This window comes from Leptonychotes weddellii, chromosome 3, assembly GCF_054177405.1.
Source record: "Leptonychotes weddellii isolate Sample4059 chromosome 3, ASM5417740v2, whole genome shotgun sequence".
In the NCBI taxonomy this organism is placed as follows: Eukaryota; Metazoa; Chordata; class Mammalia; order Carnivora; family Phocidae; genus Leptonychotes; species Leptonychotes weddellii.
Genome location: NC_138371.1, coordinates 144741472 through 144759647, shown reverse-complemented (window position 1 = coordinate 144759647; position 18176 = coordinate 144741472). Strand labels below are relative to the sequence as shown.

At 35.0% G+C, this 18176-nt stretch overlaps 1 protein-coding gene across 1 annotated transcript in view; it reads right to left on the bottom strand.

The window, feature by feature from the left end:
- Positions 1 to 18176, bottom strand: part of PIBF1 (progesterone immunomodulatory binding factor 1) — a 209400-nt gene that overhangs the window by 172394 nt on the left and 18830 nt on the right. Inside the window, exons 6-9 of the mRNA XM_081815019.1 lie at positions 7933 to 8066; positions 3001 to 3109; positions 2560 to 2741; positions 1346 to 1471 (exon numbers count right to left, since the gene is read on the bottom strand). Of these exons, the coding sequence (XP_081671145.1) occupies positions 1346 to 1471; positions 2560 to 2741; positions 3001 to 3109; positions 7933 to 8066 (551 nt within the window). The remainder of the gene's footprint in view (positions 1 to 1345; positions 1472 to 2559; positions 2742 to 3000; positions 3110 to 7932; positions 8067 to 18176) is intronic.

The window sequence follows — 18176 nt, the reverse complement described above, 5'->3', positions numbered from 1 at the left end:
TCATGACCTGAGCCCAAGGCAGACGCTTAATGACTGAGCCACCCAGGCGCCCCAAGTCTTTAATTTATTTTGAGTTAATTTTTATGTATAGTGTAAGATAGTGGTCCAATTTCATTTTTTTGCATGTGGTTGTCCAGTTATTTAACTGCTCAAAAGTATTTCAGCATTACCGTAAAAATCTCTCTCAATCTGTTTTATTAAAGTAACAATTTAACAATGATTTAAAAATTTCCTTTGCTGGTTTTCTACCCAAAGGATAATTCCGCACATGTAGTTCTTACATATTTTCCCCAGTAGAGGCCAAGGACACTGAGATTTTCCCCCCCAGAATTGAGGGGTGGAACTCTCAAAGTTTTTGCTACTGTACTTCTAATCGAGTAACATGTTACAGTGATAACTATAGAATTAAGTCTGATTTAAAGTCTTGCTTGCTGCCAAACTTAAAAATATCATATACTTAAATCAGTACTGATAGACTAGTATGACAATTAAGTCAATTTCAAATTTTCCCCCTAAAATACAAACTTTCAAAAGTCATATGAAGTATAATGACAGTATATAAAAATAAATGCTATCGAAATAAGTAGTATTTATTTGCCCCTAATACTACTGATCACCAACTAAGGGAACCTAATATATACTAATCTAAAAGTGATTAAAATGAATAAAAATGATCATCTTCAGGATTATCCAATATACGGGGCTCCTGGGTGGCTGAGTCGTTAAGCGTCTGCCTTCGGCTCAGGTCAGGATACCAGGGTACTGGGATCGAGCCCCGCATCGGGCTCCCTGCTCTGCGGGAAGCCTGCTTCTCCCTCTCCCACTCGCCCTGCTTGTGTTCCCTCTCTCACTGTGTCTCTCTCTGTCAAATAAATAAATAAAATCTTAAAAAAAAAAAAGATTATCTAATATAACATCTGTCGGGGCCAGCAGATAAATGAGGTATATGTAACATTTCATAGTATTATTCCAGTTTTTAAAAATTTCTTGGAGAAATCACTGGCATGTTACAGGAAGAACTACTGGTATCTCTTATATCCTTTTATCTCTGTCCTCAATCTGAACTGCCGTAAAGGCAAAAAGAAAAGTTACCAGGGTAATGAAGAGATAATGGGAATACCAGAGTGAAGAGGCTTAACTTAAGGTCTGATAAACCTTGTTCTGAGCTAGTTACCAAAGATCTTAGAACTTTAATGTTCCATTATATTTTGATTTAGATTTGACAAATTATCTTTAATGAATTAAACAAGATATTGTCATAGAAATAGTTTAATTTCAATAAAATATAAGTTTCAAACAAAGAGAAATAAATTTCCTACTTTTACCTAAAAATTTCTTTTAATACCTGTTTTCCCGTTCATACATTTCCCGAGAGGCACTTCTAAGTTGATCAATTTCTTGATTAGTTTTCAATCTGATTTGTTCCAATTCACCATGTAGCTTATTTTCATATTCTGTTTTATAACGATCTCTGCAAGGAGTCAAAAGTAACAACCATGAATTTTGCTTTTGTAAAAGAAACATTTTTGCCCTTCATGTAAGATTTATCATCTTATGTTGAATATGTTCTATATTCAATGTTATTTGAAAAGCACAGCTGTTGGATATATTGCCCAAAAGGCTTAGTTACTATATAAAATGTTAATTCATGTTGAATAACCATTAATCTTCAAAAATATTTTACTAGTTTTTAATGCATATGACCAGAGACTTGAAAATTGATGCATATGGAATGCCCTTCATTTAAAAATAATCTGGTGTGGTACATGTTGAGATACAAATAAAATTAAAAACAAACCCCAAATAACTCTAATCGAATCCTTATAAATCCTTTCCTTCTAAGCACAACAACCATAACCACTGTAATCTCTTAGCAAAGTCACAAAACATTACCTAGGCCATTAGCAGGAGCACAAACTGATGAAATATACCACAGGCTAGGGAATAAGTTATGAATGTGTGAAGTGTTGAAGGATAAAATTTTAAATTTGTTTTAGTTTTTGATGTGCTGATAAAAATAAGAATCTCAAGGATTATAAGGGGTATTGGCATAAAGGAACTCTAATAGCTTATACATCTAGTTGAAGGGGGGAGACAGGATTGAAATGCAGGAGTCTGATTCCAGAGCTCGTATGCAATGCTGTCTCCTCTCTTTTCTTACGTTTTACATACACAGTCAGGAAAAGGTCAGCTTAGCTAGGCTCCACACAGTTAGGTTTTTTTCAAAAAGATACTTCTACAGAGATACGCACTTTCTTTCAAAAAACACTTATACAGAGATCTTAGTTGTAGGGAATTAAAAAGGTTATGTCATAAGAAAACACAGTAGTTATAGCATATATACACTGACCTAAAAGAAATAGGCTTTACATTATTGGGAAAAAAACCCACTATGTCTTAAGAAAAAACCAACTAGAATAAGAATATATTACAAGGAAACAAAATGAACTATTTTCTTAATACAGTCCTATTTATCTTAAAAAAAAAATCATTGTTCTTCCCTCAGAGAAGCTGGTGTTAATTTATATCTATTTATGTGAAAAATAATGTAAATCTTGCCTGGATGTTACATATTTTTCATACATCTCTTCTCTAGCCTTTTTGGTTTCTTCAAGTTGAACCTGAAGTCTTTCAAGGCGATCTTCTTCATGGGCACAGCGAACACTAAGCTCCATGTTTTGGCGACTGAGATAGTCTTTATCTTTTTGCAGTAAAGTAACAGTCTGCTGTAAGGTGGTTACCTATGTAGGTGCAGAGAGAGACAGTGTCCAAAGCAACTTCCCCTTACTTTTCAAGGTTTACTGTATTATTTTCTTTCACTTGGGCTTTAAAACATAAAAAGGGCTAATTCTTACTTTGCAAATTTCCATCCAAACAGAGCTACTAAAGTCCCTTTTTCTGTTAACTACATCAGAAAGGAAAACTGTCCCTCCCACAATTCTGCCCTAGGCTATGTCCACAATCACTGTAGATAAAATACACGTGACTTTATAAGCTTACCTCTTTCGATAATTCACTTCTTTCTTTAGCTTGAGTTATGTGAGAGGCTTCAAGTATTTCATGTTTTCTCCTTAGCTCAATTATTTCCTGTTCCAGTGCATCACGCTCACTATAAAATTAAAATACATTTGTTTATTTTTACTAAAATAAAATTCAAATACATATGTATATTTTATATCCCATTTTATTTTATTTTTTTTATATCCCATTTTACAATGAACATTTAAAATGCATTGACTATGTTTCAGGAAACTGAACAGAGATACCAGCAGTTGGGCTTTAGTGTCATTCTAAGAACAATAAAGTATCTGCTCTTCAAATTTAGGAGACTCTGTTCAAGACTGTTCAGATATATAAATATAAATTTATTATCTTTAAAAAGTTAAGTATGTAAACTACACTGGCCAGTAAAATACTTAATAAAACCTACTAAGGTACACTCTGGTATCTTTTCACTAATCATCATCAATCTTATCTTGAAGCCAAAACTTTTAAAGAATTTATATATGGCTCTAGGCTTTCAGTTCAGTTAGTGGCAAAAAGCCCTTAACTCATCACTCAGATTGCATAGCAGATACACAAGGAGGCATTCTTGTGACTGTTTCATTCACAAATTGTTTTTGATTACCCAGAGAGTCTAATTTCCATTTGCAGATAAGCTCTTAACCCAAAACAGTGAAACCAAGAATTGGAACAAACCTACAACAGGTATCTTAAAAAAGTGAGCAGAGAAATAGACTTACTAACTCTAAATTTATCCTGTCCAGTCAGAATCGGTTTCTTTGTACTTTATGTCATCTACCTACCTGGTGTTTCCATGCTGATGGCTGTTAAGAATTGTTTTTCTTTTAGTTAGATTTTCAGTAACTGTTTAGAAAAATATTTTTCTCCTGGTTAACAAAATTATGTTTATTGAAGAAAAGTGAGCAAAGCACAAATTATAAAGTAACAATCACCCATAAACCCACTAACTAAAGATGACTGACAATACCAATATCTTGGTACATATTACTTTAAGTGTTTACATGCATATGTTCATATTCTCACATGGTAATGATCACACTCTGCTATGATTTTTAAAGCATGATATAACAAAACATCCATGATCTTGCTATCCACAGCTGACAAGAGTTAACATTGGTCTATATTTGCATTAAAGTTTTGTTTGGCTTTTTTAAAAAGATAAGACACTACAGGTAAAGTTGCCTACATTTTCCTCACTGTTCCTATATCATCCCCTAGATATAATGACAAATTTAGTGTTTCCATATTGTTTTTTAAAAATACTTTACTCACCAAGTGTTAACATTTTGTCATATTTACTTTGTAATATTTACTAAATAATACTTTGTCATATTTATTCTCTCCTTCTCTGTTGTTGATATAGGTGAATGAATATATATACACACACATACATACATGTGCAATTTTTCCCCTTAACTATTTAAGAGATATATGCAGACATTAAGTCCCTTTATCCCTAAATAATTTGCTGTGAATTTTCTAAGACTAAAGATATTCTCTTATATAATCACAGTATTATTAGCCCTAATACAGTATCTAACATATAATCCATTTTCCAATTTTGTCAATTGTCCCAATTGGCATTTTTCCCGCCTGGTTTAGGATCCAATGTATTATCATCCATTGCATCTGGATGTCATGTATCTTTAGTCTTCTTTAACTCTGAGTAGTTCCTTAGTCAACGTGGTAAGAGACATAGAAAGGCTATTTGTAGAGCACTGGCCAATTGTTTTATGGAATGTCACTCAATTTTCATTTGTCTGATGTTTCCCTATAATTGGATTCAGGTTAAGCATTTGGGGCAGAGATACTACACAAGTGACAATGTGTCCTCACTACGTCACATAAAGAGTACATAAAGTCTTAGTACACAAAGAGGCACGTTATGTCACTATCTCCCATGATTGGTGAAAATAACCCTGGTCATCTGATTAAGGTGGTATCTGCCAAAAAACTCAAATACAAAAGTTCTGTTTTGCCCTCCGCAATTAATAAGTAATCATGGGAAACATACTTTGAAATTGTATAAATATGTTGTTCCCTAATATCTTTTTACTCAATGGTTTTAGCTTCCGTCGATAATTCTGAATCAAATAATATTACAAGGTTACAAGAGGGTAACTGTAATATGCACATATATTTTATTGGTTGGCATTCTACTGTAAAAATCCTCTTTTATTATTAGCATGCACTCAGGGTTCTTATTCTAGTCAACAGATTATAACTCATTTTGATACTCAAGTTGTACCATATTTGGACGTTGAAGCCCCTTCAACTAGCTACTATGGCACTGAATTGGAATTAGAGGTATCAGTATGATCTCATCCATAGTGTGTTAAGCCATCCTCCCTATTCCCTCTCCATTACCTCTCTTTACTGAAAGGGCCTAGAAATGATGACCAGTGTAGAATGGCCAGCATCCAAATATTAATTTCTAAATAGTATTCCCCACTAAAAGGAACCAGGACTCATTAAAGAAGGGGCTAAGGCAATGAAATTAGAAAATAAACCTGAGAAAATTATGTTATGCCAGAAAGTAAGGAACTGCTTAAAAAAAAAAAAGACGGACACATCTTTTTAAAACAAAAAATTTAAAAAAGATGGACACGCTTTTTAATCAGATCTAATTTAATGATTTTAACTGCCACATTGAATTATACTGTAGAAATAAATCATAACTGATTTCCCATTCTGCTGCTGAAAGCATCTGAAATCTTCCTAATAATGATACAATTAACATCCATGTACCTGTTTCCTTATGCACATTTATAAGAATTTATCAGGGACGTAAAAGTGATCTTTTCCCCCAGTTTATCTTATATTTTTGTAACCAGAACATTCTTTAATTTATTTATTCTATTGAGTGAGCCGAACGGTTTGGTTTGAGCCCCTCTTGTTTGTTTTTCTGTTCTATATCTAGCACATAAAGATGTTTATCATGTTTTTGATTAGGGCTATGTTTTTCCTTCCTAGGTTTTTATTATAGAAAATAAAACATATATATAAATAGAGATGATATAATGAACTCCCTGCTCTCATCACCCGGCCTGAATAATTACCAACTCATGACTCATCTTGGTTCATTTGTCCTTCATTCATGGCCATGCTGATTATTCTGATGATTAGGCTTTTTAGTTTTCCCTTTTCATGTTTTAGCTATTACTGCTACAGATTTATAGTGGTAGAGAGGACATCAAAACACCAACTCAAAATATTATCTTACCATCACAGTCTACTTACTTTTGAACTGATTCTTTTGAAACCTAGCTTTATTTAAGAGCCATGGATTTCAAGCTCCAATAATTACCATACTTTGACATTAATACATACATAATAACATATACTTCACGTCAGTCATGCTGGGAGTTGGAGTACCAATCTGCTTGAAATTTACTTATGTTGTTATATAATTTTTAAAGTGTCCATTCATTTAATAAATATCCATTAAATGACTACTATATTTCAAGAATTATTTTAGGTGCAGGTAGGGACAGCAGTGAACAATTAGAATAATGTCTCTATCTATAAATACTTTCATAAATATTCCTTTATTTGATCTTCTTTGTTTTTATAGTACATTTATTGGTATTAGCACCCTCTCATGGATGACAAATTTTGGCTTAGAATAATAAGAGATGTACCTAGGGACATATAGCTAAGTAGTGGCTCATTAATGTACAAACAACAGAAAAGTATACTCCAGTAAAAGGAAAATTATTTGCAATAGCTACTTAGTAGCACTGAGAAACATTCTCAGAAAGTATTATTTTTTGAACGTGTGTATGCCCTTTGTCAGAAAGGAATAGCTAAAAAAAACCTTCAGATAATACAAGGATTTACACTGATTCCATAAAACAAAAATAATCATCAAGTGAGATTTAAAAAATATTTACACTCATGGGACTTTATTGGGTCTCTATCTTCTAAGAGACTACATTTTAAAAGACAGCAGCAACTTCCAAATAAAATAAAAGCCAATATAAAAATACAACCTAAACCCAACAAACTGCCAAAACCACATGCTTTTTGTGCAATGCAGAATAAGGTATATGTCAAGAGAATGAAAAGACAAGCCATAGACTGGGAGAAAATACTTGCTAAAGAGGTATCTGATAAGGACTGTTATCCAAAATAGACAAAGAATCTTAGAACTCAACAGTAAGAAAACAAATAACCCAATTAAAAAATGGGCCAAAGACCTTAACAGACACCTCACCAAAGAAGATATACAGATCGCAAATAAGCACATGAAAAGATGTTCCACATCATGTTATCAGAAAAATGCAAATTAAAACAACAGCGAGATACCCCCACACACCCTTACTGGAATGGCCAAAATCCAGAATGCCAAATACTAGCAAAGACATGGAACAACAGGAATTCTCAATCATTGCTTGTGGAAATGCAAAACTGTACAGGCACTTTGGGACAGAAAATTTGGTGGTTTCCTACAAAACCAAAAATACTCTTACCATACAATTGTGCTCCTTGGTATTTACCCAAAGGAGTTAAAAACTTATGTCCATACAAAAACCTGCACATGGATGTTTACAGCAGCCTTACACAGAATTACCAAAACTTGAAAGCAACCAATATGTCCTTCATCAGCTGAACGGATACATGAATGGTGGTAACAATGAAATATTATTCAGCAGCAAAAAGAAATGAGCTATCAAGCCATGAAAAGACATAGAGAAAACTTAAATGTACATCACTAAGGGAAAGAAGCCAATCTTAAAAGGTCCTATACTGTATGATTCCAACTATATGACATTCTGGAAAAGTCAAACTACGGACACAGAAAAAGAGTAAGATACAAAGTGGAATTAACGACGTCGACAGTAAGAATTCAGGTGACTTTGATGCATGTGAAAAAGGAGAACTACAGTAGCCATCTTAACACCTTACCTTTTGACTCTATCATAGTTTTCTTGACGGTAGTCCCCTTGCTGAATTAACTGTTTTGTGTCTGCTAATTCTAAGGCCAAACGTTGACATCTAATTTGAAGCTCAGAGTAATTTCTTCGATCTTCCTCATAAGTCTAAAATCAAAACAATAATAAAACATTTCAAGCTAAACATAGCTGACCAAATTTTTTATTGAGTTCTTGTTATGCTGTGAATATCCATTTAAAAAAAAAAACTTCAATTCTTTTGTGTAGTAATTTTCCCTACTCGAAGACAGATGATCTTAAGCTGACAGTAGTTTGTAAGTTCATTTAAAACTTGAGCTGTTTTTCATAGAAAAAAGAGGGCAGCTATGCTTTGGTTATTAGAATGATCCATAAAATGACTATCAATGTTAAACAGCTTTTTTGTTTGAGTTAACTATTAAATGCTAAAGACATGAATAGAGATGAATAAAACAGAGCCCCTACTCTTGAGGAGTTCACAATTTAGAGATGAAGGGCCACCTGAATATCAAATATCCACAGTGAAAAATAGTTAATGAAGAGATTAATCATGTAGTTTCAGTTACGGTAGTCAGCAAAAAAAAAAAAAAAAAAAAGGAATTTTGTGGCACTTGGAACATATTTCTCCATTGATCTTCCTTCTACTCACCAGACCACTAGAAAGGAACTATGGAGATACAGGGGAGGAGTAGAAGGGAAAACTGTCAAAAACCACAACCTGGCCTGGCTTACCACAAAACTCATTTCTCACCATTTCTCATATTCACTTATACCCTGCAACCCTAATGAAGATCTAAAGTTCTTGAACATACCATACTTCCTCTATCTTGTTCTCACTGCCTGAATAGCTGCGTATTATCTGAATATTTGCTTACCATCAGATTAGTTTTCTATATGCCTCACCAGAGTGTAAACATCTTAAGGGCAGGGATTATGTCTTATTCACCACTGGATCTCCATCACTTTATACAGCACTTGGTATACACAGGAAGAGTCAAATAAATGCTTTTGTATAAATTAAGAAGTAAATAAATATGGAAATGGGGAGGAAAAACAGGACACAGGGACAGAGTTCCTCCTTATTTCTGCCTTTTGAACTCACCCAGATCTTGCAAGCAACTGTCAACTTCACCCTCAGAACCTGTCATGTTTAATACATCCTGTTCCAAGTCATTCTTTTTTTAGTAGCAGACCAGGTAAGTGTGGCAACACTCATTCGACAAATACTGACTGAATTATTCCTATGTGACTGGTCCTGGATTAGACAGTGTAGATAGAAAGATGAGTAAGAAATTGATTTTGTCCTTTTTAAACTATTAAACATAACTTTGAAATGTTAGCTCCCAAATTTCTATCCAAGGGCTGTTTGAAAAATGCAATTACGGGGCGCCTGGGTGGTTCAGATGGTTAAGCGTCTGCCTTCAGCTTAGGTCATGATCCCGGGGTCCTGGGATCGAGTCCCGCATCGGGCTCTCTGCTCCTTGGGGGCCTGCTTCTCCCTCTGCCTCTCTCTCTCTCTCTGTCTCTCATGAATAAATAAAATCTTTAAAAAAAAAAAAAGAAAATGCAATTATGGAAAAACTACATATATATATATGTATATATGGTGTGTTTTATTTTGGTATAATATTATGTTCTCCTACTGAGAATTTCCTCATAAGAATGCAATGTTACTATGGTTATTTATTATAGGATCATAACAGGATACTCTATCATCTCCCCAAAGGATCATCAAATACATCATTTCAGACCTAAGTCCCAGAAGACACTTTAGTTCCCCTGAAGAATGCTTTGCCTTTCTATATACTACTAATCATGTGGCAGTTCTGGAACAGTGTACAGTGTTATAGTTAGGAAGGCAAGCTCCAGAATTCAACTGTCTAGAATTGAATTATCTGCAGTAAGACTTTGGGCAGGTTTACCTCTCAGTAGTCAGTGTCCTCATCTACCTCACAGAGTGCTGATTATATCAAGTAATACAGTAAAGTGCTTATAAAAATGCCCAAGACATAGTAAATAATCATAAACTATAAATTAGTATCATAATGCTTCTTCTTTACTTTGGCTTCTTGAGAGATTAGAGCCAAATTGATGGCTCAACTTTAATAACTGCACAAAGACCAAGACAGAATCCTGAGGAATAGAAATATTTAAAGGGTGGCCACAGGACAAAGAGCATAAGGCACCCGACGGAGTATTCACAGAAACAAGGGATAAGCTGGGGGTGTGTGTCAGAAACAACTGCAGAAGAGAGTGCTTTGGGGAGACTAAGTCAGTGGTATTGAGTACTACTGAGAAAAAAAACCCAGTCAACAAACGCATTAAGTATTCAGGGAAAGGGAGAGAAAAAGACTGCCATGGACTAAAGCAAATATATCTGAATACTCATCTAAATATGTCCTTGTTTTGTGCTATTTTATATGCATTCTCTCACTTAATACTTACTACTATGACTGGGTATAAATATTACCCACATTTTCACAGTTGAGGAAACTGAGGCTTAGAGACGACAGAAGTCTCAAAGCTCATAAAGAGTAGCGTAAGGACTCCAATTGAACTTCGTCAAACACCAAACCTGCAAGCAAGCCTCTCTTTAGTTAAAATATAAAAGTGAGAAAGTACAGTAGTTAGGAAAGAAAATAGGGATAAACGAAGGTTTTAAAATATAGGACAAGCTTGAAAATGTTCAAATATTAGTGGGGAAGAATAGCAAAAGTGGGATGGACACTGGAGAAAACAGGCATATTCAGGTAGGTAAAGTCCTAAAAAGGCTACAGGGAATAGGATCCAGAGCTCAAATGTGGAGATTAGTCTTGGATCACCAGCCATGCTCATCGTGACAGGCCTTATTCCAGCTGATAGAGTATTAAAAACTTAAATTTGATGTACTTAGCTCTTACCAATTTGTTATAAGCCACAGAATTACTCCTTACCCTACTGCTTCATAAAATATTATCCACTTGGTTTCTAAAGGCATGTGATTTTTCCACTCCTTGAAAGCAAGAAGACTTCTGATATCAAAAGTAAGAACAAATAAAACAGAGTGAGTGCAAGTTTGTATGTTTCATGGCAGGAACTGTGGGGGTTGGGTTCTCATCGGAGGATTTCCAATTTCTCTGTGAAATGAAATGCCAAGTCATCTGCTGAGAGTGGAAGGTTGGAGATGTGAGGGGAGTAGTGAATGTCTAAAACAATTGTGTAAAAAATGAGAGGACCAGAAAAAAGAGAATTACAGCATAACTGTGTGGGCCCATTTGAGGTTGGTAACAATAAACTTGTATACTTGTTATTGCCGATGTGATTTTTTTTTTTAATCCAGTAGTGCTCAGTTGGAAAATGCAGTTAACATTTTGTCAGGTGGGTTTGATAAAAAGAGAGTTGGGAGGAATTAAGAGAACCTTGGCAAGAGAAAGGTTTAAGACTGATAACTGAAGAGGCAAAAAAATAAATTTAGGAAGGAATTGATAAAGAAATTATATGAATTGGAAATTCTGTTGAAGATAAATTGGAAGCAAAGGATTAAGAAATATGAAACAGGGGAAGTAGTATGTTCAATGATCAACCTGAATTGGTAACTTCAGAAGTAATGAGTTCTGGGTGACAAGGAACAGAATGTGGGCCATGAGACTGAGTGCTAAAGTGGAAAAAAGTCAGTCACTAAAGATGAGAAAATCAATAAGATGCCAAGGCCAAGGCTATGGATAAATCACAGAAGTAACCCAGGCAAGAGCAAGGGTTCCACTAAAAAAGGAAGAATATCCTTAATGGTCTGCAAATGAGGAAGGTTATGAGGTGTGGTATCCAGATGACATGAATGCCCAAAGCAGCAGGGGTTTTTGTGAGTTGAAGTGCCAAGATCTTCTCTGAAGATCTAGAGAAGACATCAGCAACTAGCCCTGAAATATATGGAGCAAAGATTCCTGGTCCAGAGAGCAATTCCATGGGTGCTATATAATTTTTCTTTAAATATAATTTAAATTTTCTTTAAACACCGTATGACCAAGAATAAGCAGAAGTTCAGTATAGGAATGTATATATTCTACCAACACTTTCTTCAGGGCTTTTCAACTGAAAAATTTCCCCTTACCTAAAATTAATACTTTATATTTTGAAAAAATATGCTTCCTTTACTATTAACAACTAAGACAGGTTAAGGTATAGTACTGGAAAATAGGAAAAGTAGCATCTTCCTTCAGAATGAATGAAACCCCATGACTGTGTGGAACTACCGGGTTAAGGCTGAAGAGAAAAGATTACTTTGTATTATCTGTATACATCCTTCTCTGTTTTGAACTCAAGATCAACTTATTTGGGAAGTCTAAAGCCCCAAAGCTGAGTCTGATGTTTGTATTATATTTTGCCAGAGCACCTGGTTCTTTCTGTCAGGAAACGTATCACATGTGCTGTGAGCAGCCATTACTTGCTTCCTACATCATAAGAAAAAAACTTAAGGAGGTTTTCTATAATCCTAGTACCTAGCTAGTACTCTGCCTATTATATGAAAGTTTGCAATTAATGTCTGCGGAAAAGAAGGAGCAAAAGAGGACATTAAATTGACTAAAACCTTTTCAAACATAAAGAAAGGGACACACATAAAATTTCCAGTCACTAGCCCTAACAGAAAATTTCTACATAACAGTAAACAGGTTCACAGCAAGAAAAAAATTACATTGGGACAATAAAGACAATCCAAGTCATTGAGAAGATTTCAACTGTTTGCCAGTTTTCTACATATCTAGAATGGAAATGACTGACTTCCAGTGTTAATGTTATCTTTTCCATCTCCTAAATTATTCATATGAGGAAATAATAGAAGGCTATCTCCAGTCTGAAAAAAGTAAATCTGTTATTGTAACTGCATGTTTTCTTGTCTTGCCCATAACCTTCATCTTTCCCCATACCCACCTAAGACCTGGAGTTCCTTGAAGACCTGCTTTATCTCTGTACACCCAATAACCCTTACATAGTGGTTACGCTGGAAATGTTTGCAGAAGGAACTACTGTTGAAATACAAATGGATTATGCAGCACTGGCATTTAAAATAACTAGCTCCAAATGTAGAAAAAGTGACTTTAAAAATTAAGTATTTAACACATGATCAGTTTTCCAACTGAAATTAAAGAATACTATCATAAGTCTAAATAAAACACATCATCTGAAACAATCATATCTGTGTAACATACATGCAGAATTTTCTCAAAGATTTTGAGAAAGACAGCATGAAAGGGGCTTTTTATTCTTGCTTTGGGTGATGGGTGTGTTCACTTTGTGAAAATTCAGTTAAGACTTCTTTATGTATGTTATACACTTTTAAAAAGTGCAACAAGAGGCTTCAAGCAGGAAAATGTTAACTGGGGAGAAGTTCTGGCAGGGATGCTTGTAATAGGAACAGAAAGGGGGAGACGTGATAATCACATCAAAGTGGAAAGAGAGAGCATGAAAGTGGGTAGTGAAGAGACACTTTACTCTCTATTTCTCTACAGTTTGACTGACATAAGAAACTGAAAATTCCATATTCTACACTGTTTTTGGCAAAGTTATTAGCTATTAGAACTTTCATATTTATAATGAGATGTCCTTCTTCTTCCAAGCTTCTTGTTTCCAAACACAGCAGCTAAACATTTTAGATTTATAGAATTTCAGAGATGAAAGATACCCTGGAGATAATCTACTACAATCTTCTTATTTTCAAGATAAGAACCTTAAAGCCTAGAGGGTTTAGATGATGTGTCCAGGATTCTAGGGCTAGCAGAGATAGAACCAGAATCTAGGTTCTCGAATTCAAACATAGTTCATACTTTTCTTAATTTCAAGTTCCTGTTTTTTGAAGAATCAATTCTGTGGAAACTATAAAACCACTGTTGGAAGTTAATATTATTTACTGTTCAAATCCAGGGTGTTAAAAGCATTTTAATTACAAATTTTATGGGTTCAAATATGGCACATACATAAATCACAGTTAATTTTGGACTCCTTTCCTTTAAAACAATTACTACAGTTATTCCTTAAATACACAATAAGAAAAACAATTTGAGAAAATAACATCGAGTCTAAATTTTTCTACAAAAAAAAAGTATTCAAAGTTGCAATTAAATAGGCACATTTTAAACAGTCAGCAGCTGTGTAAACCAAAAGGCAATTATTTTAGGTATAATGAATTTCTAAGCATCATTTAAATCTTTCATCTCTCACACCATGTAAACTGAGAAGAGAGTGGTAACCTACGTGTCAAAATAAATCTTTAATAAATGAGGTGATCTCCTGCCTGTGGGGAGATGGGGCAGCTAAGGAAATTGGAAAGGTGATATAGTGACATTTACCTTAAGGTCAGTAGTTCAAATCAGAAGCCGTTTACACTGGATAGCAGTTTAGTGAATGAGAAGAAATGGCATGGTTAGCTATTCAGGGAAAACGAGAATTCACTCCTCAGAATTCTCACAAGTTTCACATTATCTATAATCTAGTCTAAGCAACTAAATACAGAAAAGAATAAGAAACCTAATGAAACTTTGATTGCTATAGATTGACCTTTAAGTAATAACAGAGTCTGTTTTGCTGCCAAAGGCTGCTCTTTGTTGTTGTTAAGATCCTCAAGAAATATTATTTAAGGGGTGCCTGGGTGGCTCAGTTGGTTAAGCGGCTGCCTTCGGCTCAGGTCATGACCCCAGGGTCCTGGGATCGAGCCCTGCATCAGGTTTCCTGCTCAGTAGGGGGTCTGCTTCTCCCTCTGCCTCTGCCCCTTCCACCCTCATGTTCTCTCTTGCTAGTTCTGCTCTCTCTCTCTGAAATAAATAAAAAAATCTTTTTTAAAAAAAGGAAATATTATTTAAATTTTTTTTTACTTCTTCTAAAGTCTTTAAAAAAGAAAGACAAAAAAGTATTATAAGTCTACTGTTGGTTAAAAAGAAAACAAGAAAATTTTAATTTTTTTGGTATTACATGAATACCTATTTCAGTCAGTTAATGTGAATTCAAACATAAAAATTTAACCTTTTCTAAAAGGAAAAATTTAAAAAAATTAGAGGAATGAGAAAAAAGATTCAGAGGAATGAAGAAAGATAACTTTCATTAAGTGTGGTGGACATTAGAGCACCCAGAAATGGACCCTCAACTCTATGGTCAACTAATCTTCGACAAAGCAGGAAAGAATGTTAGTGGAACAAAGACAGTCTCTTCAACAAACGGTGTTGGGAGAACTGGACAGCCCCATGCAGAAGAATGAAACTGGACCACTTTCTTATACCATACACAAAAATAAATTCAAAATGGATCAAAGACCTAAATGTGAGACAGGAATCCATCAAAATCCTAGAGGAGAACACAGGCAGCAACCTCTTTGACCTTGGCCACAGCAATTTCTTATTAGATACATCTCCAAGGCAAGGGAAACAAAAACAAAAACAAACTATTGGGACTTCATCAAGATAAAAAGCTTCTGCACAGCAAAGGAAACAATCAACAAAACTAAAAAGCAACCAAAGGAATGGGAGAAGATATTTGCAAATGACATATCAGATAAAGGGCTAGTATCCAAAATCTATAAAGAACTTATCAAACTCAACAACCAAAAAACAATAAATCCAGTCAAGAAATGGGCAGAAGACATGAACAGACATCTGATTCTTCCAATGGCCAATGGACACATGAAAAAATGCTCAACATCACTCATTATCAGGGAAATACAAATCAAAACCACAATGAGATACTACCTCACACCAGTCAGAATGGCTAAAATTAACAAGTCAGGAATCAACAGATGTTGGTGAGGATGTGGAGAAAGCAGAACCCTCTTATACTGCTGGTGGGAATGCAAACTGGTGCAGCCACTCTGGAAAACAGTATGGAGCTTCCTCAAAAAGTTAAAAATAGAACTACCCTATGACTCAGCAATGGAACTACTAGGTATTTATCCAAAAGATACAAAAACAGTGATTTGAAGGGGCACCTGCACACCAATGTTTACAGCAGCAATGTCCACAATAGTCAAAATACGAAAAGAGCCCAGATGTTCATCAACGGATGAATGGATAAAGATGTTAGTATATGTATACAATGGAATACTACTCAGCCATCAAAAGAATGAAATCTTGCCATTTGCAATGATGTGGATGGAACCAGAGCATATTATGCTAACTGAAATAAATCAGAGAAAGACAAATACCACATGATTTCACTCATGCGTGGAATTTAAGAGACAAAACATGAACAGAGGGGAAAGGAAGGAAAAATAAGATTAAAAACAGAGAGAGAGAGGCATACCATAAGAGACTCTTAACTATAGGGAACGAACTGAGAGTGGCTGGAGGGGAGGTGGGTGGGGGGATGGGGTAACTGGGTGATGGGCATTAAGGAGGGCACTTGATGTAATGAGTTGCCTGTTATAGGCAACTAATGAATAATTAAATTCTACCCCTGAAACTAATAATATGCCATATGTTACCTAACTTGAATTTATTTATTTATTTAAAAAGATTTTATTTATTTCAGATGGAGAGAGAGAGAGCATGAGCATGGGAGAGAGGCAGAGAGAGAAGCAGGCTCCCGGCTGAGCAGGGAGCCTGATGCAGGGCTCGATCCCAGGACCCTGGGATCATGATCCGAGATGAAGGCAAATGCTCAACTGACTGAGCCACCCAGGCACCCACCTAACTTGAATTTAAATAAAATCTTAAAGAAATAGGGGTGGTGGATATTAGACTGGGATAAAGAGATATGGGTTCAAATCTGTCTCTGCTCTGAACTGTTCTAGCAAGTCAGCTTCTCTGAATCTTAACTGCTGTCTCTGCAAAGTGAGTACACTAACTCATTCAATGGCTCATTTATTTTTATGTGCCTACAACTGTAGTACACCTTATATTACTATTATTCATAACTAGCTCATGGATCTAACAGAACCCTCCACTGCTGAACAGTATGTTGTGTTGGGAAGCAATTTTTATAGCTTACATTTTATTTAGCAAACTACTGAGACATAGTTGAAATACTGGTCTTTCTGTAGGTATTGACCCAAATATAATTGTACCAAACAAATTTAAATCCTAACATTCTAAATGAGAACAAGTTGCTAAATTATCTTTAAAATCTCACTTACTATTCAAAGAATTTAAGTTTATCATGTAAGAAAATATGGCTTCCCATGCCCTTCAAGTCATTTAGATAAGCATTAAAAGTATGAACAAATGTGGATAAGAAGGATAAAAGATTAAAGTCGATTCACCCAATTTATTGTCAGGTTTCAGCTCTTGAAGCACGAGGAATTATGGTGAACAACAGGTGACTTATTAATGGCAAAAGAATGTGATTTTTATTTTACTGATAAATTATTCCAATCTGATAGTATTTAAAATATTTTTATGCTTTAAACACACACAAGCACAATTTTATATAAACAAAAGATATATGTATGTAGGTATGTAGATAAATATATACTTCAATTACCATATACAGACAGGTTTAAGAGCAGATTTTTATAATTTTTTATCTCTTTCCTCCCTCTTTGAAACATCCCATGTAACTCATATTAAGTAATACATATCTTTATTCTTCTCCATATACTTCTCCATATGAATTGATATACTCATGTACCCACACAAACAGAAGAAGGAGTTGTTGGTCATTCTTTTTCCTGATCCAAAAAAAAAGAGACTCAGGGCACCTGGGTGGCTCAGTTGGTTAAGCAACTGACTTTTGGTTACTGCTCAGATCATGATCTCAGGGCTGAGACTGAGCTCCATGATGGTTCTGTGCTCAGCTCAGAATCTGCTTGAGATTCTCTCCCTCTCCTTCCCCATCTGCCCCTCCCCCACCACATGCACACACGTGCACACACACACACTCTCTCTCTCAAAAAAAAGTCATGTTGAATATTTTTGTATCTAGTTTTACTCACTTAGCAATTTATCTTGTGGAAATACTAAATTAACTGATATTCTCCAATTCATTCTATAAATGCCTGCACAATAATCCATGGTGTAGCTTGTACAATGATTTATGCAACCATTTCCTTGCCGTCGTATTGATGGCCATTTACTTTGTTTCCAGTCCATCCTTTCCCCTTTCAGAGCCTGTTGCCAGAAACACTGCTGCTATAAACCTTCTTGTACAAATATCTGTATGTACTAGTATTTTACTCTACCGGACAGAGTCTCAATAGTGCAGTTGCTGTGTGTTGAAGGATGCTTACTTTCCATTTTAAATGATGTTGCTAGATTTCTTCCTTTCTTTTTTTTTTTTTTTTTT